Source organism: Protopterus annectens, chromosome 15.part0, assembly GCF_019279795.1.
Source record: "Protopterus annectens isolate FY-2018-M chromosome 15.part0, PAN1.0, whole genome shotgun sequence".
Classification (NCBI taxonomy): domain Eukaryota; kingdom Metazoa; phylum Chordata; order Ceratodontiformes; family Protopteridae; genus Protopterus; species Protopterus annectens.
Window position 1 is genome coordinate 301,399,078 of NC_056749.1, and position 21,720 is coordinate 301,420,797.

The 21,720-nt window shown below is 41.5% G+C and overlaps 1 protein-coding gene across 2 annotated transcripts in view; it reads right to left on the reverse strand.

Moving 5' to 3' along the window:
* Positions 1-21,720, reverse strand: part of LOC122789655 (mRNA decay activator protein ZFP36L2-like) — a 115,820-nt gene that overhangs the window by 77,234 nt on the left and 16,866 nt on the right. For both annotated transcript variants that reach the window (XM_044057067.1, XM_044057069.1), the window contains exon 2: positions 16,133-16,177. In XM_044057067.1, the coding sequence (XP_043913002.1) occupies positions 16,133-16,177 (45 nt within the window). The remainder of the gene's footprint in view (positions 1-16,132; positions 16,178-21,720) is intronic.

Here is a 21,720-nt window from a genome sequence, read left to right on the forward strand (position 1 = left end):
AAAAAAAAAAAAAAAAAAAAAAAAAAAAAGAGCAAGGGCGGGAAAGCCAACAGCTGTACAAGAGGGCAAAATTGTGGGAAGGCAGAAAGCACACAGCCCCAACACCAATGATCACTTAATGGGAGGGGAGGTATAGCAAGAAACAAGGACAAAAGATGGCTAATCACTGAAAGAACACTATCTGGAGAAGTAGCAAGACCAATGCAATAATGTCTAGCCAGGAAAGCTAGATTGGAGGAGGAGATGCAGCACGTTGTGGGATGTGGAGGAGCTCAAGATTAGTAGCATCTGTCTTTAAACAGCTGGTTCATATCAGACACTGTATCTGAGGACCTAGTCAAGTTACAGATGAGATGCTTTGACAGATTAGAAATATGAATATTTTTGTGAATCTCAGTAAAGGAGCACACTAAAGTATTTTAAAGCTGAAAGTCTCAAATTGTGTGGGCCTACATGGTCCATCCAAGAGTGATTGGTTTTACCAAAAATGTAAAATATACACAGAAAAAAATCCTTAAAAGCCATCAGGACTGGTAGATTCCTCTGATCCAGTCAGGATGAATACAAGAGTAAACAAGGGATTCATCCAAATTCAGCTCCTCAGGGGATTCCTTTGTTCTAGAGGGGCCCACCCCAGTCCTGTACATCCTTAAAGACCCAATCTCCCAGAGGAGGTTTCAATGTCGAAGCACTAAAGCCCCGAGTAAAGGCCTGCTATTCACTCTGTGGAGCTTAATGGATCCAGGAAGACTAGCATCTTTTTGCTCTCCCAGTTTACTTCTCACTTTCTTTGGTGTCTTGAACTGGTCTGGCTTCTTGGCAGGAGAGGCAGATGTCTAGCCTCCCACTCAGGAGTTATTTTCCCGTTTGCAAGAGCCCCAGCCCCTCAAAGTGATACAGACTCCCTCCCATGTCTAGAGGGACCCTAAACAGTAGGTAGGGTGTTTATGGCTCTTAAGAGGGGCCTTTCCAGACATTCCAACAGCCACGCAACAGCTGGGGTCCAAATGGAGAGATAAGAAAATCAGCAAAATGAGGGAAATTACTGGAATTGAATTTATCCTCAAGGCTTGGCAAGTACCTTCACAAGGTGGACCTGCTTTACACAATCTCACCAACACAATGATACCTTAGAGCACATCATGTTCAGGACAAGTCCAAGGATAAAAAAAAAAAAAAAAAATCTAATTCTGGTAGGTACTCTGGTACCAGACTGGAAAAAGTGTAGGCTCCAATGGGGCTAGGCCAGGCCCAGGAGAAGACTGCCTACCTATTGTAGAAATAGCAGTCCACAATAATCAAAAAAGAGCCAGATGGGTGGACTAGTGAGGATAAGAGTATTGTGCAATCTGCCCATAATGTCTGGACAAAAGACCCACACCACACAATCTAATCATTCATAGATCAGATCCATGAAAACTAGAGACCAAGAAACCTTGTGCAGTTTGCAAAAAGTGAGGAAGATATAAACAAAACTGATGAATGGTACAACAAAAATATGGACATGGGAAATAGACAGTGCAACATTAGTGCAAGTAGAACAAAAGCTGAAGTTACAGAATATTTGCAAAGTGAAAGACTCCGTGTAGAAAGTCTGAGGTTCATAGATTGGCCTATACAAGACTAGACATAATTCCCTGGCCATTTCTTCCCTGCTGCTATAATAAAGCAACACATGCTATAAAGAAAAGAAAAGATAAATAATGCACTATTTAAGCATTCGACTGTACACAAGTCTTTTATTTTACTTTCTGTCCTAGAATTAGTTCCAAGGGGCAGCAACTATAAGAACAAAATTCTTAAAATGAAAGCAGACAAATATCTTGGTATTAATGAAAGCATCTGTATATAAAGTGTTTTAGAATAGCATAATACTGGCTGGTTTACATACCAAATCATTAAATGTGTTCTATAGACTGAACTGGAACTGCTAGTTGCCAATTTTTTTTTTTTTAATCAGTGTATTTAAATGAGACTTCCACTGCACCTTTCACTCTGAAGTCCCTGGACGAAAGTGCCAAATCTGAGAATAATACAACTTAAGTTTGCCGCCTTCCAGTGAAGGTTTATTTTCTTAGGTTTGTTTCTACGATGCAGCGTGTTTTTTCTTTTATACTTCAAGGCAAGAGAAAAAAAGTAGTATATTTAGAAAAGGGTAGGAGTAATTTACACAGAAAAAATGTTTTGTAGAAAGAGATTTAACAGAAGGCAGGAATTGGAGAAATGAGATTTAACAGAAGGCAATAATTGAACAATGTAATGTTGCTTTATGTGGTATACAACTAAACATGTTGTATAGCGTTTTTAAATGTGAACTACTTTTATATATAAATGTAAGTCTGTCACAAGTGAACTCAATAAAGGTGCTTAGAAATACTTTCAAGACCGGAACTACTGAAAACCACCAATTCAAAAGCCAAGAACTTGACTCAGGCCAGTCCCAAAACGTAAAAAACTGGAACAAGTTTTATTAAGCCACTGTAAAAGCTTTTCGTTAGTACCTTGCACTGACTTCTTCAGACAAGCAGAACATTCACACCATTACAAGTGAGTTTAAATACCAGCATTGAAACACTTAACCATACCCCTTGCTCTCCCTTTAGCTCCTTAAAGGTACAGATCACAGCTAACCAAGGTGCATTTGCAATTCTCTATTAACATAATAAAAAATGCACCATTAACATAGTAAAAAATTCGTTCACCGAGATTGTAATGTTTTGCTTGTCTGAAGTAGTGCAAGGTACCAACGAAAAGCTTTCAGTGGCCGAATAAATTCACGTTTTGGACTGGCCCGAGTAGAGTTCTTGGCTTTTGAATTAGCGGTGGTTTTCACTAGTGTGCTTAAAAATACCTCCAATAAAACATTCCAGATTCTACTACAGTGCATCCTAGAAGGAAATTGTCCTGGATGATACAACAGTCAAGGCCAGGACATATTCAGCATATCAAGAAGGTGTTAGGCACATTGCAAAGGTGAAGGTGGAACAGTACAGCCAGTAAGTGTCCAGTGGGTATGGCGCAGCTATTTTTTCTGGTTGCAGATGAATGGTAAAAACATTAGCCCAGAACCTGCCAAGCATGGCCAAGAAACAGAGGAGTACTTTTAGGGACAGTGGGATACTACAGAAAATGTGTAATCCACTACAGTGGGGTAGCTACTCAGACTAGCTAGAAAAATAGGTCAGAAGGTTTTATGAACTTCAGCTTGTGAGAAGGCATTTCACAAGCTTTGTGTTTCTAGGTCATCACAGCATGATGGAACTAGCCCTCCAAATGAAGGTGCAAGAGACATCATAATATGGACATTGGAAAGATTTAATATGGTGCAATATTTAGTTTTGCTTTCTCCCTTGCATAATGAATGCAAAGCCACAGCAAAAATATTTGAGAAATACAAAGACATCCAGATATGGAAAATCTGGGGAGGATTAGTAATTTATTACATTTGTTTACTGGGCGTCCATTGGGCCTGAAAGAGCCCATTCTCAGTGCAGGCCTTAGAAGGGCAAGACAAGAACATGGATACAGAAAATTAAACATTATTTTTTTACAAGAGTAGATATTGTAATCTACATCACCAATAGAAATTGTTTGTTGCCAGATTAATTCAGAGGTATAGCATTCGTACTAAATCAGCACTATACCAGTACCAAAGTGATAAATTATGGAGAAATGTCACTCAGCAATAGCAGAGCGCATAGGTGTTTAGGTTATGGAGAAATAGAAAAAGGTTAAGTAGCACTTGCAAAGCTAAGGATTTAAGTGTAGAAAATTTAACTCTGAAGAGGAGAGAGCAATGGGCCCCCAAATTAAGAAGCATCTATTAGTTGATGCAAGACACTTTGGAGCCCTTCATAGGAAGCCAGTACAAAGGTTTGGTTAGCGCTATACAGCAAGGGAAACCGGTACCTGTGGCAACTGGCAGTCAATGCTGTTTGAGTGACAGGCCAGTGAGCTCCCACAGAGCAATGGATGACCAGGTGAAATTTGAGAATGTGCCACAGGACGATGCTATAGAATGCCTGCAGGAAATTAAAAATTGTAACCTCAGTTTTGAGCCAAGAGAAAGGTTAAACTTGGAGAGAGAATGCCGGAAGTCAATAAAACCCAGAGTGTCAGAAGTCTGACAAATCACAGTAGTTAGGACTGTCCAGAGATCCATGCAATACAACAGAAGTAAACAGACTACATTACTGTGCAGCTAAACAGAAAAATTATACCTAAAAGAACACAGGGTAGCAAGAGAAATTTTTTGCATCTTTCAGCTTTTCCCGGTTAGGGGTCGCCACAGTGGAACTCTGGTCCACTAATGATTAGCAGTTGATTTTTTACTTAGCCCCGATACACAACCTTCAACGAAGGTATGACCATTCACACATCTCCACGCAGAAGATGCAGAGAATCGAACTGGATAGTCTCTTACTGTGAGGTGACAGTACCGCAGCACCACCACCGCATAAGAAATTAAGGGGAGAAATTTAATGCCATCGTGAAGTATTGATTAGAGAAAATAATAAGAAATAAAAAATAAAGACAAGTTGCACTGTTTAAGAATAGAAGAGGAACAGATCAAAAATACTCAAAATGTGAAAAGCAATGCACAGTACAACAGATCAGGATTTTATGAAGATCCTGTGCAATACAAGATGCTAGAAAAGACAAGTGTACAGGCTATGAAATGGGATGAACAGCCAGAGACTGAAACAAAATTAAAATCCTCCAAATAAAAAAGCCCCAGGCCATGATGCAGTATCCAACTTCTGGTTAAAATGTACCAACAGCTTTGCATGAGGATTTAGCAATGAGTAAGAACTATGCACACAGCCCAGACAGACACCAACATGCCCGACAGGAAACAATAATGCTTCTACTAAAGGGTGTACCTGCAAGATACCATACAAATTATAGGCCAATAACTTCCCTTCTGACACGCAAGCTACACTGGAATTGGGAGAGTTCATAGTTTAGAAACCTTCGTTATGGCAATAAGAATCATATGGAACAAAGGATCATTTATTAAAGTCAGAGTGAACTGTAAAAGGGGAGGAATCCCAGTATGGCCCCGATCAGCTACAAAAAGCATTACAGTATCCCACATTCATGTAGTGCTACAAAGAAAAGAAAAAAAAAAAAAAAAAAAAAAAAGTAGATTTTAAAACTGTATAGCTCAAATAAGAACTGAAAGCACAACTGCAAGTAGTCAAAACTTGCAGATACAAGAATGTACTTGGTCTTAAATGTGCAAAAGCAACCTTAAAGCAAGGAAGCTACAGCACCAAGAAAACAAACAGTTTGGACAAGAATGTTATCTAAAAGAACTTTAGCAAGAGTGAGTGTATAAATATTTGGGAAGTGAAGGAACACTAAAATTAACCCAGTGTTTACATCTAGGAACAAAATTAAAGCCAAATCAATTTGCTCTTCCTGTCTTAATGGTTTTGAGGGATTGACTGGCCCCAAAAGGTGTAGATTAGACAGGGGAACAAAAAAGGAGGATGCTTCATCCTCAAATGGTTTACAAATATTTTACATGCATACCAGGATAATTTCCCATTCTGAAGGCCTCCTTGAAATTGATTACATGTATAAAATACACCAGGGACTGCACCCCTGTTGACTTAAACACCCAAACAGTGAAAATAAATCCAAGATAACTTCCCTTCCTAATCGAACAGAAGCATATTTGTGTCAAGCAGGAATGGAAATCAAAAGGATAAAAAGGTCAGGAAGCAACTGAATGTGCCAAAATACAAGGTGAAGGATCAGATGAGAAATGTGGAAAATGCATACATAGTTGCAAGTATAGAAAACTCCTGAAGAACCACATATTGATCAGGGTCAAACACAGGAATGGTTAATGAAAGGCAAATCCAAACCAAAAAGATCAAAAGTCAATATGGTCAGCCCAATAGAGGGCTATGTGCATGTTTTTACAGTATATTGAACAAAATGTAGGTTTAAGATAGAAGTCCCACACCTTGTTGCTGGATGATATACTAATGGCAGAAGGACTGCATAGTGAGAATGTGGCAAGACTGCTGCACTGGGGATTGTGCAAACATAATATTGAAGTAGCTGAAAACATGAGCCATTAAGCATCATAGAAAGTGAAGTTCATCACATAGCATCACCAATTACCAACAGCTCAAAAGATAGGAGAAAACTATAGTAGTCCATGAAAAGACAAGTGGCATTGATTATTGAAATTGCTACACCCAGTGACTTGGCGTCTTGTGTACAGAAAGACATCAAAATATCAGGATTTGCAGGCAGAAACAAGATGCATGTGGAATATAGATGCCCAGACAGTTTGAATAGTAGGAGCAATGGGTGTAAAACCTAATCATATTTAGATGTTAACAATACATGTAATGCCACAAAAAAAAAAGTCATTACTGGGCACATTGCAGGTGCTGCAAAGAGCACTTGACCAATTAAAAATCATACTTTGACTTAGAAATGGGGTCCATTCCTATCATGGGAGGACACCCAAAAGACTGAAGTTAAAACAGTAACAAGTCTAACCACTCAACTCTTATACTAGGAAACAAAGGAAAAATGAACTTACTGAGGAAGGATCCCCAAAAACTAAAACTGTATTCCCTTTTCAGTAGCTCCCAACAGCTTGGTCTATCAAAGCCCAAAAGTACAGCAACAACATAACATCCACAAAGTTTTCTGGTACTGGATGGCAATACACAATAACTTCTCAGCTTGGACAGTAAACAATTTATTGCGAACCAGAAATAAAGGAAACTAGTTCCAACACATGCAGTTCATACAGTTAAGCACTTTCATCTGACTGTTGCAGACTTCATCATAATGAGATGTGTTTATGTTATCATATTACATATTTTAATATATTTGTATGGATGTTTTTATAAATGTTTCTGTACAAAAGTATTTGTTTTAAGTATTTGTAGCAATAGGGACAGTTTTAAGTTATGCATTTTCACTTTTATTTACATTTATATTAATGAATTAAATGGATATACCTTTAAAGTTTAATGGGAATGTTGTTTGGCGCCTAAAAGTATACTTAACTGATGCAGAACCACCTGTGGTAGTTCTGATGAAGTCTGCAACAGTCAGATGAAAGCGCTTAACTGTATGAACTGCATGTGTTGGTGGAACTTTTCCTTTATTTCTGGCTCACAATAAATTGTTTACTGTCCAAGCCGAGGAGTTGTGTATTGCCATCCAGTACCAGAACACTTTGTGGATAAAGACCAAAAGGTAAACTCCGTTACTGCTCTATTGCGAGGCCTTCTCCAGTCAGCCCATAGAATGTCAACTGAACAGGTGTCAAACAAGATAACACACTAGTTCTTCTGTAGACTTCTGTAGATTAACTGCAGACTGTTCCAACATAGAATACTAGAGAAAAGTATCACTAATTTCAGTACATGTATATACTTGCCCTACAAGCCTCAGAGAATGGAGTTTGGCATTTCTAAATCAAAAGGTAATGCAGGATTACAGCAATGTACTGGGAGACCTGCACTTGGGGCCACCACTGAAAGAACCCCCCCAAAAAATTCAACCCATTTCCTGCTTGTGAACAGGCACAGAAAATGCTACAAGACTGCAATATCACTTGGCAGCCAATGATTTGAACAGCCACTGTCAAGAGATGCACTACCAGATAAGTCAGTTTTAGCATGACAAAGCTATTTAAAAGCATCAACAGGACTTCCAGTTGAAGCAGAGGCCATGCAGGACATTGTTTGGTGGGCTCTCTCATTAAGAGATCTGAGCGGGAGTGGCAAAGACAAGGATTACTTTAGGGAGCGAGTGAAACTTACGATAAGCAGTTTAGTCAAGGCCATGTTAAAATGCATGGAGAACCAAACTTAAGATTAGCTTCATAAAAGAAGAAATGGAAGCTAGGAATACAGATTCTCCTATGGTAAGAAAAAAAATGCTAACTGGTTATCTGTACTTCAGGGAATAGTCTTAGTGTGAACAGGACTTTGTTCACAATCAATCGTCATGTTTTAATTGCTATCCAAAAGGCTGAAGATAGTTCATCCTCTATCCAGATGTGCTAAAGGTGAAGAGTACTAGACCAAGTCTATCAGCAAGTAGTGTAAACAGCAGAGACTGGGCAATGGAGATATCTGCAATAGGCACATATAGCTGTATAGTATAAAACTAGAGCAGATTCTGATGTGGTTACAAACACTTGCCAATATTGCCAAGACAACTTTGTTTTGAATCAGGACAGAGCTTAGTGCCCATAACTAGACTGCTTTCAGAACAGCCCACAAAGGTAAAGGTGGGCCACTGAAACAGGAGAAGGAGAGAGGTTCATTTTAGGTAGTGAAACCACAATAGTGCCGATGATTAAACTTGAGCCATGTAAAGAAAAATCAAGCTATCACTATCACCAGCACATGAGGCCCATTTATTTTTATTTTGATGGCTGGCTTCCCTCGGAATATGGAAGCTACTGAAGACCTTTGTAGCTGAAGGCACTTCTCTACACAGGGGATCAAGAATAGCCCTTCCCCTGCTTTCTGATGTACCACAATAGAAAATAGCGAGACCTTGTGGAAGGCTTCTCTGCAGTGGTACTGCAGACAAAACATCCCTAGAGAGCAGACATGCAATGCAGATTCCCTAAATGGGAGAAAGTACAGTTGTGTACACTTACCATAAATGTATTCACTGTTGCAGTCACCACATTTGGGTTATCTGCCTGCAGGTAGCCATCAGATGGCCCGAATAGCAGAGTCTTTGATTCCTGCGGATGCTCTTTCCATGACGTCAGGTCATCAGGGGTATAAAATCATGCAGCAGATGCCATTACAGTTTCTTTCCCCAGATGTCAGGTGCCCCCACAATGGGAAGCAACTATAGGTTATGGTACACCCCCCATCAAAAAAGCAAATACACGAGAAAGCTTACACCAAACAAGAAGGTTAGAGCCAAGAGAAGTCAGGGGGCTGGAGGGAGGGTAACCAGGACTGCAACAGTGAATATACTCGCATCTACATTTATGGCAAGTATACACAACTGCACTATGTTAGTGTTTCACTGTTGCAGTCATCACATTTGGGTGGCTTCCCAAAAGCCAAGCAAGGGAGGAAGTTAGAGAGCATTAAGGCCAGCTATTAAGTCCTGCAAGACTGCAGTGGCAAAATAAACTCTGGATTTAGAGAAAACAGGTGTGGTAATGCTTGGTGAAGGTATGAACAGAGCTCCAGGTAGCAGCTTCTAGATGTCCCTGGTAGGGACTGAGAAGAGGGTGTAGAGGTAGATGCAGCCCTGGTGGAATGTGATCTTATCCCCTGTGGGGCAAGCTTTCCATGGTGCTTATAGCAGAAATGCAACGGTCTATTTAGAAATGGTTTGATTTGAAACGGCCTTCCCCTCTGCCCCTGCAGCAGAACCCACTAGCAGTGGTTGAGAGGCTTAGTCCTGCCCGAATAAAATCCAAGTTGTCTGTGCATATCCAGAGTGCAGTATTTGTTCTTTGTTTTGGGGGTTAGGGAAAAAGATAGGCAAATGGATGGACTGATTTAGGGCCACACTAGACACCACCTTGGGCATAAAGGATGGGTCCTGAGGGAAACCCCGTCTGCATGAAAGATGAGGAGTTCCAAGAAAGGAATTTCAACTCTGCAGTTGCAGCTGGCTCAGAGGGAGAGTGAGCTTTTCCAATACAAAGTTAAGGTCCCAGGCTGAAGTAGGAGCTCTTCTGGGGGGGGGGGGGTGTCTTAAATTTTTGGCCCCTCTAAGGAATTGCTTTATCAGGGGTGACTGTTAAGTGCTGAAATGGAAGAGGCATGATGTTTAATTGACAAGAATAGGCCCTTGTGAAGCATTTCTGTTAAGTACTGAAGGAGGGAAGCTGGGCACCGTCCACCCCCCCCCCCAGTCTGGCTCCAAGAACAGTATCTACCACTTTTCAGCATAGGATTTTCTAGTACTAGGCCTTCTTGTCTCCAGGACATCTAGCACCTGGTTACTAAGGGATACTATTGGAGAGCTTGAGGAATTAGCCAGGCTGCAGAACCTGGCCCACCTGCTGGGACAGCAGGGAAGGGGTCTGAGGCAGGTGCCATGGTTCCAGTAGTATCACTGCACAAGAGGGGTACCAGTGCTGGCATGGCCAGCCTGGTGCCATCAGTATTGTCCTTGGCTTGTCTTTTTTGATCTTTTGCAGAACCTTCGAGAGGAGGCGCATAAATTGAGAGGCTTTCCCAGGGAAAGGGCATCCACTTTCCAGGCTTGACTGTGGAAGTCCTTGTGCAGAATTTGTCCAATTGGTAGTTGAGGGGAGGCACAGTTCTACCTTTGGAGTCCATTTGTTAGAGAGATGAATATTTTTGGTTCTACATTCCATTCGTGTGGGTCCATAAGGCTTCTACTTAGTCTACCAGTGAACTTAGCTTGCCTGGAAGGAATTGAGCTTGCAGGTGCACTTGGTAGCTCAAGGCTGTGTTCCATACAGCCGTGGCTAGTCTGCAGAAAGGGTACTAGTGCGTCCCTCCCTGCTCATTTATGTACCACATAGCCATGGTGTTGTCTGTCTTGCCCTGAAGAATGCAGCCTTTGAAGGCAGTCAGGGAATTCTATACAGCTAACCTTTCTTTTTGGTCGATATGCAGGTGCATCTGTCTTTGGTTCCATTTGCCCTGAATGCACTGCCCTGCCAAGTGAGCCCCCCATGCATAGTCTGACATCTGTTAGGGTTTGGGTAGCAGGCCTCTGCCCACCAAAAGGAACTGTCTTTATACAAGGAATGATAGGAATTTATTCCAGGTCCTGAGAATGTTTACACCATAGGCTTTTTAGACACCACTGTAGTTTCCTCATATGCAGTCTTGCATATGGAATTAGAATGCAAGAGGCCATGAACCCCAGGGCTTGCAGTATTTTCCTTGCAGATAGTTGGGTTTTTGTGGCCAATAGTTTGAAGTAGGTTGTCAAGTAAATGTCTCTGGAGTGAGGAAAGCCATCTGGGAAGTTTCAAGCTTGCACCCAGGAATACAATCTATTGGCAGGGTACTAGGTGAGATTTCTTTTAGTTTATGGTGTACCCCAGGCAGGTTAGAAGTTTCTTTATGAATGCCAGATGTTTTAACAAGTCCTGGCTTGCTGCCTGAAATCACACAATTGTCCAAGTATGGGTATATTTGAATTTTTCTCTGCCTGAAAAATGCAATGGCTGGAGCTAGACACTCTGTAAATACCCCGGGTGCAGTAGATAAGCCAAAGGGAAGTGCAAAGAACAGAGTGCATGGAGCCTGCCCTGCAGGATTCCCTTTAAGCTTACCTGCACATTCCAAACAAGTCTAAAGTTGCCAACCAGGTATCTTTGCCTAGCATAGGAAGCATTAGCATTTTGAATGTTGGGATCACCAAAAAGGTATTTTGAATAGACAAGAGGTCCAGAATAGGATGCCAGCAGTCTTTTCTGGGTACCAGGAAAAGGTCTTTAATAAAAACCTTGCCCCCTTTCTTCTGCTGGGACAGGCTGAATAGCCCAGATACTTAAAGAACCTGCTGTTGGGCCTCTGCCCACTGATTTGGGGTTGGTAGGGTGTGGCAGAATGTCACCTTGGGAAACTATACTCAAAACCCATTTGTCCACGTAATGAGTTTCCAGTTTTTTTTTGCATGCAGTGCGAGCTTTCCTCCTAAGGGAGCAGGCAGTTGAGCAAAGCTTGGAAGGGTTAAGGTAAAGTCATTGTGCCATTATTTCTGTACGGGGGTGCCTTACTCCCTACTTTGGAAGTGGGAGCCCCCCCCCCCCCACTGCTTAGGCTTGTGCATAGCCCGAGACTAACCAGAGTGGTCTGCTGTTCCTGGGTTTGGACTGAAGGCCTGGAAAGGACCAATTCTTTGAAGGCCAATGCCTACTAAATCTGGGAGGCTGTACTCGCAGAAGATCTATAACAGTTTGTATAGATTTAGCTTTTTCCTCCATCTTTTTGGAGGACTTTGTTTTGTTGCCAAACAGGTGGTCTTTGTTTAAGGGAGCATCCAGTAATTTAGCTTTAACTGATTTGGCAAGTTTTGCTCCTTAAGCAAAGCACGCCTTCCAAGTACAGACCCAGTGACAGCAGCCCTGCAAGATGCTTCTAGATTCAAAACCACATTGCAGTAATTTTGTGTTCAGCAGTCGGGACTCATTTCTTTTTTAAGCAGTCCCATAATATGCTGCTGGTACTAGTGTCCAAAGTAGCAGAAGTGTATACATTCTTACCCTATCGGTCCAAGACTCTAGAACCTCCAGCAGTAACCTTAATGCCCTTTGAAACTTGGGAAATTCTCTGGATCCGCAGTAAGATTCTTGGAGGAATCTGAGTCAGGTACTTGATACCGGTCAGGTTTTCTGGGAGCTTAAAGTGCAAGTGGGAAAGGCTAGATTCCAAAAAAGCATCTACAATGTCCAGAACAGAAGGGATAGTTAAAGATCTGTGTTGAGGAAGGAGTAAGACTTCCAAGTCTAGTAAGTAATCCTGGCTTTCCCAGTGGAAATGCTCCAAGAGTGTGCAAGGTTTGACCAAAAGAAAACTCTACTGGAGGGGAAGCAGAGTGAATGGAATGCTCTGCATCAGAATCCTCATGGGTAGACGAGGGAAAATTAGAAAAAATTCCAGATTCCTGATCAGAAGGTAAGTTTCTAGGTCTTAGTGGGGGAAGGCTGGCTTCCCCTAATTAATGTAAGGTCTTTAGCTATTCTAAGCATTTGTTTGTAGGCATATGGGCCTAAACATGCAGTTTGGCTGTCATTTTTCTAAGCATGGTGCAAGTTTTAGGCCTGGATGAAGATGGCGTCAGTTTAAAAAATAGTCTGTAGGCCTGAATACACCCTCAGAGGCTGGTGCCTGCACAACAGCTCCGGACCCATCCAAGGTGGAGACATCTGCAGGTTCCATAGTCGAAGCATCACCTCGCAGCATACCAGACTCAGAATGGGTCTGTAGAGACCTGCAAGTCTGAAGTAGCAGGTATCAGGGGCTGTGAAGGCACCTCACAGAGTACCAGTGGACTGGCGACTAGCTTAACGGAAGCGTTGTTGGCAGTTTTGGACCTATGCAGTGTCTTTATCCTTACGTTTTTTCAGATCGGTAGTCAGATGGCTTACCAAAGCCATTTCTGAGTACAGAGAACCATTTGCTGCAAATATAGCCAGTCAAATATTTGACAGCGAGGGACATCGTGGTCTGGGCCTAAGCAGGGAATGCAGTACGAATTAAAATCTTTGAGGCATTTGCTTTCCACAAGCAAGACAATTTTTTTTTACTGACATTGGTTGGAGCAAAAAAAAAAAAAAAAAAATCCAATGGGGTACATTTTTTTTTTGTTTTATTTTTTAATACTTCGGTTCTGAAACTTTGCTGACTGGCACTTTAACGGCTTCTGCTTCGGGCAGCACACAGCAAGAAAGACATTACGTTGGCTGCATGTTTTATACCCCTGACGACATGGAAGACTGCATCTGACGCAAGAATCCAAGACTCTGGTATTCTGGCCAGCTGAAGGCTACCTGCAGGCAGGTAACCCCAAATGTGATGACTGCAACAGTGAAACACTAACATCAAGCCTTACACTGAGATACACAAGCTTTTTCCATTTCAAAAAAGGCTCATGCATGACTTACTCAACATATGACTGGGATGCAGGCCAAAGAACCACAGTTGGTATCTGCTATGATACCCCAGTGATCACTCAGTGCCCAAGACACTCCCTGGCGTCTAGTATAGAAAGAATGGAATAATTTTGAAATTTTGAATACAAATACCCAACACAGCAGAAAAAATTTCAGGTGATGCAACACCTCAAAATGCAACTTTAGTCCTAAGCAAAGTACCTCCGCCTCATGCAACAGTTTAATGTAGGCTGCCAGAATTGGCACACATGGAAGTAAGTATCAAGAGTACCAAGATGTAGATACGAGGAACCTAAAATGAAAGGCAAAAGGAATGTGCGATTTACAACATGCAACGCCTACTAGTGTGGGAATACCACCAATCTTAAACCAACATTACCTGAAAAGGATTAGATTTTTTTTTAATTAAATTATACAATAAGAAAATTAAGACAAGTCCTGTCAATGGTTCAGACAGAGGACGCAACTAGTTTTAGAACAGACATAAGCTACCATGTGATAATGAATCCACTCCATGGCATGTGGAAACAAAGCACAGCAAAGATGAAGGCAATATGCAGATAAAGGGGTGATTACCTTTGACAGATTACAGTAAGGCTGCACCATAGGCATATTATGCTACTGACCCAACTATTGCCTAGGTGACTCAAGTACTTCAGGGTGCCAACAGGGAAAATTGATGTACTCTTACTAGGGAAAGTAGTCTCAGGTGCACCATTGTTTAATATCCCTGGGAGAGGCCAAAGACATGCAGGGGGTAGCTGCACTGTAAGGGGGCCAAGGCTAAAGCACATGCTAACTTATAGCCAATATCCCAGACTGGTCTGCCCACCAACCCCTGGCATGGGACAAGAGCAAATAATGGATACACAAATTGTGAGGGGTCCCATTTACCGCAATTTCTTCATATTGAGGTGGACATGGGTTGGGATTAACCCAGGAAAGGCCACGCCAGGTCCCGTAGATCTAGTGAATTGGACAGCTTGTGAGCAGTTATCTAGAACACCATGTTCTACATGCACCACCCATCCCACTGAAGCTTAGTTTTGGCCAACAGCCAACTATAAAATGACTGCTGCCAGAACTGAAACAGTGCAATGAAGGCTCTCCCCATTAGAAAATAGCATTAGAGAAATAAGGGGTGATTGGCTGCCGAGACTGAAGTCAAAAGGTCTAAGGATGACCAAGAGCGATAACATTATGCAGGCGTAATCTGCCAAGTTAAGGCACCTAGGTAGCCCATTTCCTTGAAGACATATGGCTGAAGTGACATTCTGCTGCAGAGAAATACAGCTGTTGTGAATTCCCTGTCGGTAAAGGACACTGCCAACACCTTTTCCCAACAGTTCTTGGAATTCATAAATTCCAATGCCCTGGATCAACTAATCCATTGTCCCACCAGGGGCTCCAATATCCTAGACCTGATATTTACCAGCATGGGAGATAGATGCTCCACACAAGTGGTCAGTCCCTCATTGGTCAGGTCTGACCATAAGCAAGTCACCCTTTACATCCACATCCCACCCCCCAGTAAGAAAACCTCCATAAAAAAACTTCTCCAAAGCCACCTTCATGCTACTCAAGTCAGAAGTGACAAGCTTCATGGCACCCGTGCAGACTGGGTCTGAAAGTTCGACTACTGCTACACTAAGGCACTGTACGAGCACATCCACTAGTGCATAAATCGTGCCATCCCAAATAGAACCAAGATACTCTCCCAAAAAAAGGAACCCAATCTGGTGGTCCCCTGCCATAAACAAATTATACAACGGAAGGAAGAAACTGTTCCAGAAAAAGGAAAATTCCAGGATGCAAAACACTCCCTTACCAGTCTCAGTAAGCGGCGGAAATCCCTCAAAATCTAGTTATGAAAATAAAACTGTCAAAGATTCCAAAGACAACCAGAAGGTTTGGGGGGGGGGGGGTCTTCAGTGCAAGGTCCTGGGTAAATTAGGAGAAAAGCTTCCCATAGCCACCATGTAGATTGCTCTTGCCTTTTAAGAGTTCGGCTACATAGCACCCTCCACAAGCAGCACATCCTCAGGGGGAAATGTAAACCATTTAGTCACCATGGTATGGGGCCAATGAAAAGAACGAACAAACAGTCTGGGATACATGCAAGGGGAAACAACTGGAGTAGAAGGGTAAACAAAGTTCTAATCACGCAACACCCACAGCTTCAGGTTTCTACTCTAGCCAAGTACCCCATCCACTCACCAATTTGCAGAGTTTTAGGTCTCTAGAGATGGCATACATGTTCAAAAGAGTTCAGGTTAAGGCAACCTCTCCACCTTTCCCCTAGTGACTAGGGTTCCCCAAACATGGAACCTTGCACAAGTACTTTGATTTCAGAATGAAAGGAGTTGTACAGCAGTGGTCCCATTTATCTTGTATTTCTCCATTTAAGTTATGCTTGGAAGAAAATGCTGTACGTGAAAATCCCAACAAAAGGAAAAGAAAATTAAACTGTTACCATAATTGATGCAGGCTGTAATTTTAACTTACATCATTCACAAGTTCAGAGAAGTTCTCAGTCAATGGACACTGTTCCTGCAAAGGAAGAGAGAAAAAAAAAAAAAGAAATTTACTTGTGCAATGCTCTAGCATTTGCAAGGCAGCAACTGAAAACTTAGCCAAGCTACCAAGTTAAACTAGGAATGAGATATTATATGCTTCCATACAAGTTAGAACCCACTGCATGTTTTTGTTATTTCTAGTAAAACCTTTTGAGTTTGCATCTACATTGTTTACCTACAAGCAACGTAGAAGAAAAACAAACAAAACACCACACATTCAGCCTGGAGAATGTCATGTAAACATGGAGTACACTACAATGAATGTTTGATATGAATCAGTCATTGACATGTAGGACTGTAGCTGCAGGTGTTAGGATGGCTTGGTTAAACGTTCCAGGCTTCCAAAAAAAAGTAGTCCATCCCAGGCTTCCAAAAAAAGTAGTCCATCCCAGGCTTCCAAAAAAAGTAGTCCATCCCAGGCTTCCAAAAAAAGTAGTCCATCCCAGGCTTCCAAAAAAAGTAGTCCATCCCATAACCAATTGGTTTCAACAGAAGGCTAGCCATGCTAAAGAGAGCAGCTTACAAAAGAGGGGATCGTGAGTGAAGTTACTACAGAACATGTCCTACAAATCTTCGGCAGGAGTAGTCAACTCAGCTGTTCCAAGCTTCAAGAGCCAATATTGCACTAAATACCCAGCTACAGATTTGGGAACAGAAAAATGCAGCATTTCACAAGTCTGTCAATCATGCTGTGACAAATGTTTAAGTGCATTCCTAAAAGATAAAATTTAAAAAAAGTGATACCAAGTAGCCAATATGCCTTTTGAGGCATTTCATGGCAAATGCCAACCACCTGGCAAGTGTAAAAATATGTAGACCAGATATTTGGATGAAGACATTTCTGCAGATTATCTTAAATTGGTAGCGAAGATCTACAGTTCTACTACAAAGGGTACCCAATTTGGCAACTGTACCAGTAGCAATTTAAACTAGTTTGTATTTGTGCAGTGATGTGTGGGCTACAGCTGAAAGACGGCAGAGCTATTAAAAAAAGGGGAGGAAAATCCCCCCGCAAGCAAATAAAAACCACACTCCACACAGGTTGAAGTAAACATGTTTTTCAAACCCCAAGTCACATTTGCCTATAATAGCTCAACAGCTCTAAACATTTGAAACTGGATATCTATCTAAAGCACAGCAAGCACTCTCCAGGACTGAAATTGAAGAGTACAAAAGGATGATATTTAGCTTAGTTGCAATTTGAAACAAAAGGTTTCAAATAGCTTAATTTTAAAAACCCTTCTGTCTAAAGATGTTGACGTCCAGTCTACTGGACTAGTATGCTTAAATGGAGACCAGCAAGTTTGAATGCGTTTGTTACTTAAAGTTAGAGCTGGAATCTTGACCTTGATAAAGTTGCAGGATAGAATTATCCATCAACCCATTGCCTCCCGACAATAGTACAGTAGGAAGCAGTGATCCTGTGTACAGAGCTTTTAAACAGATGTTCCTGTACTTACAGGACAAGGATCACCACTTCTCAAAAGTGCTGGATGTCTAGACCACAAGTTAAGGAGTTTTCCAAGTGTTCTGAAAACAGGACGGATGGTGTAATCATGTACAGGGCATCAATAAATGCACTTGCACTGCAGGCAATGTGAACTGAGTAAGCAGGCATTACCAATACCCATATATTTACATAATTGCATTAACAGAGCAGTGTCATACAGCTCAGAATTATACTACTATCTTGTACAAAAGGCAGCTCAATGTTGCCACTGATACTTCACATCCAAAGAGTTCTGCTGGTGAATATTGTTTAGAAATAGGACTTCCAAGATTGCTGCACATTAGCACTCCCAGTGTAAAGAGAAAACTTTACTAGAGCTATTAAATTCTGCCAGCTCAAGTAAAATTTATTTACTGGCCAGTAAGTATGTTGCCAGCGAAGAACTGAGAATCTTAAAGAAAAACTAGAAAAGGTGAACACGCACATCCCTGCAGCTGTTTAGCAAAATATGCTTCCAGTAATTTAAAGGGAAAATTAAATTTACTCTGCCAATTATCTTGATTCATTTTAGGGTATATTTTAACAAAAGGCTGGAAAAAGTAGCTATTCAAATGAGCTGATGAACTGCCCAAAATATCGGGAGGTTGAAATGGAAGAAAATGCTGGCCAAGTGGCTTCAAGAGATGTTAAGAGGTAGAAGACCGCATTTAGACAACCTGAGATTTTCTGCCATGTCAGAGAAACTGGAAAGTTATGAAATCACAAATAGACTGAACTGGAACAGTAACTATGCCAATACAGCCATGACCTGTACTAGTAAAAGAAAGTCATACCAGCAGAAACAGTTGATCCAGACACTGGCAGAAGGGCCAAGTATTAAACTGATTGTGTACTGTAAACTTTCCACAAACTAAGCAGAAAAGCAAGTTTATCCTTGCAAACAGGGAATGTTGACAGGCAGGCAAGATTCGAGCTGCTGTATCCAGCTGCCTTCAGAACCTTTTTCCTGGAGGATAAAAGACATTTTTGCATGCAGAATAGCTCGAGTAATACAAGAGTTTATCCAAAAAGATAACAGAAGGGGACCCCACTTCACTCAAACCAAGAGTGAGCAGATGAAGCCTTTTCCAGTGCTCCAGAGGAAGATTATAGAAACAAAAAGCAAAGCACAGGAGCCGACGAGATGGAGGGGTACCTTGGATTTAACCAGAGTCTGGCGTTTGGAAAATATGACCAGCAAGACAAAATTAGTGGTTAAGTGAGACATGGCTTTGCAAGAAAGAGTGGACTTGGTTAAACATGTGGATGGGACTGTAAAGGACAACCATTGTCATCAACATTTAGAAGAGAATGTAAATTCTTAAACATGTGGATATAAACAGTTATTAGTAAAGATGTAGTATGTAGTTAGGACTATGTAGGATGAGAGCCTTTAATTTGAGGCAAGTCTGCCTCTTGGAGGAAGGAGAAAAAAGTATCTATTAGTAAAAAAATCTGGACTTCAAGTGAAGACCAGATAACTGAGTTTGTAAGACTAAGAGCATTAATCCAAGTTTCTTGTATAGGGGCATTTTCCTTTAGCCAATTTTCAGTACCCTTAAGTCTGCAGCTGTACTCTGCTGGTGCAAGCAATTAATCTGGAGATTTGAGCATTAAAGGGAAAGCAGCTCAGTAAAAAAAAAAAAAAAAAGTTAGATATTAGAAGTGAATGAGAAATGAAGTAATGTCTACTTTTAAATAGAGCCAGTGCACTTTCATATCCGAGGGGGAATGAGGACAGAACAGAATGAAGTACAGATAACCAACCCAATATTAGTCATCTAAGTGCATGTTTACTCTAGGTGCAGCTGTCTATTTGGAGACACTGTTCCAATCAAAGGCTAAACTTATTTTGAAGACAAACTCAACAGGTTGATGGGTTCTGAAATATGGAAGACTCAAAGCAGAAAAAAAATCTTGAAAAATTTTACTAGCTCAAATGTATAAAAGATCAATTTGCCAAACATTAGTGCACTTGTAAACATTTTTACACTTTAAATGCATTTCCAGCTTGTGTGAAAATAGGTACAAGTTGTTCCCCAGGCTATTCTAGCCATATTTTGGAACATAAATGGTCTTACAGAAGTATCTATTTGTATTAATACAGTGGAAGTGGCAATACTGCAGGAGACACTTAGAAAGGTTTGTCTTTTTGGCTTTTCCCGGTTAGGGGGTCACCACAGCAGAACTCCAGTCCACTAATGACTGGCAGTAGATTTTTTTTTTATGGTGCCAAGTTGCCAGCCTGACTGGCAACCTTCAGTGAAGGCACACCCATTCACGCAGGTCTTTGAGGCCGCTCTACTGCAGGGAATACATGCAGACTACACAGAAGGCACTCCCAGCAGAAAATCTAACAGGAGAACTCATTACGCTTGCATACATTTATATTCCATCTTAAGGAGCTTAGGAAAATTGAGAGAAATCATTCAGCAGGTTTACAGGAAAGAACTGGAATTTGCATCTTCTGGTGGACCCAAGTGGGCAGATTTCCAAATAAATGTATAAAAATACTTGGTATGGAAAACATGAATTAGTAGGAACAGAATTTGCACATCTTCCTCCAAAACTGGGCTAGAGCAAATAGCAATTTCACAGGAAGATGTACTGTGTTCCAATTAAAGGCAGACCTGATAACTATACTGGATCATGCTAGATTACAGGGCACTGGCCCTTTCCACCCATTTAGAGTTTAAAGAATGGGTAGTGGAAATGAGAGTTTAGTGAAGACCTATAGAAGTTATAGAAAGTGTTAGCTGGCTCAAATGGAGCCAGTGCAAGTCTAAGGAGGGGCCACCAGTTCACATGGAGGCCTTTGACACGAGACTGCATTTAAAGGAGGACGAATGGGCAGACATGCTGAAATGGTCAATAGGAGGAAATGCCATAGGATAGTAAATCTCACCAATGAAGAAAACAGAATTAGCCCTGAATGTGTGCTGGTTACATCATTGGTACCTGACAACCCCCCCCTCATTTGTCAATATGATTTTCTAGCAGAAGGTTAAGCCTCCATTTGTACCTGCTGCCCGTCCTCTATAAAACAGGTGCCTAAAGGGATTAAGACCCCCCCCCCCCCATCATCAAGGCAGTCGATTAATGCAGGGGGTGCATCAAAACCTCCTGTTATGCAATTAGATCCAGTCTGCAAGGAAGCCTGTGGTAATTGCCCCTGGCCATTTCCAAAGGTGAGAGAAACTTGTTTGGAAGAGGAGGAGGGAGTCACAATGGTCTTTATGATTACACCCTTGATATCAGTGGAAAGGTTGGGAGAGCAAAGTCTTCTGGGCTTTCTTGCAAGTCCTAAAAATAGAACCTTGCCAGTTCAGAAGTCTACCTGAACTCCAAAGATGGGCAAAATCTTGGGAAGATCTTCTGATCTAGTTTCCATTCCTGAGGGAATGCCACAAATTTTGCTTACAGAATATGGGATGCTTGTAGAATTTAAGTGTGCTATGAAGTTATATCCCAAGCCAATATGGTTAGTTTGGCATAGGGGGGGTATGACCAGATTCTGACCAGCTTGTACCATACAATTGTGAATTTGTTTGCAACAACTTAAGCAGGTCCCAGGGACCAGATAGTTGAAAAGGGCCCCCCCCAAGCAAAGTCAAAGGAGTTCATGGTGACTCACTGCTTTGGAACACAGGTAGAAGAGGAGACCTGAAATTAACAGCTAGTCTCTGCCAAATAGATTTAACACCAGTACAGGGGATTTGAAGATGCAAAGGGAGTCTGTGCTGGGACTAGAAAGACTTCATGTACTGCTATTGTGAAATGTGGAGCCTCGTCAGGGGTGCTACAAAGTGGATTTAAGACCAAAGATTTTTTTTAAGTACCAATACACAGACTGAAATATATCAGCTGCCTTGATATTAGAGGCAGATCATTTCCACAGCCCACTCCAATTGGACAGCTAAAGGAAGCACCACCCAGAACCGCTGGGTGAGCTACAAGCCTTAGAGCCTATTCTGTGGCAAGGCTATGGAAACAGCAGGGGCTAGAACAGCTAAAAGGCCACAACTGAA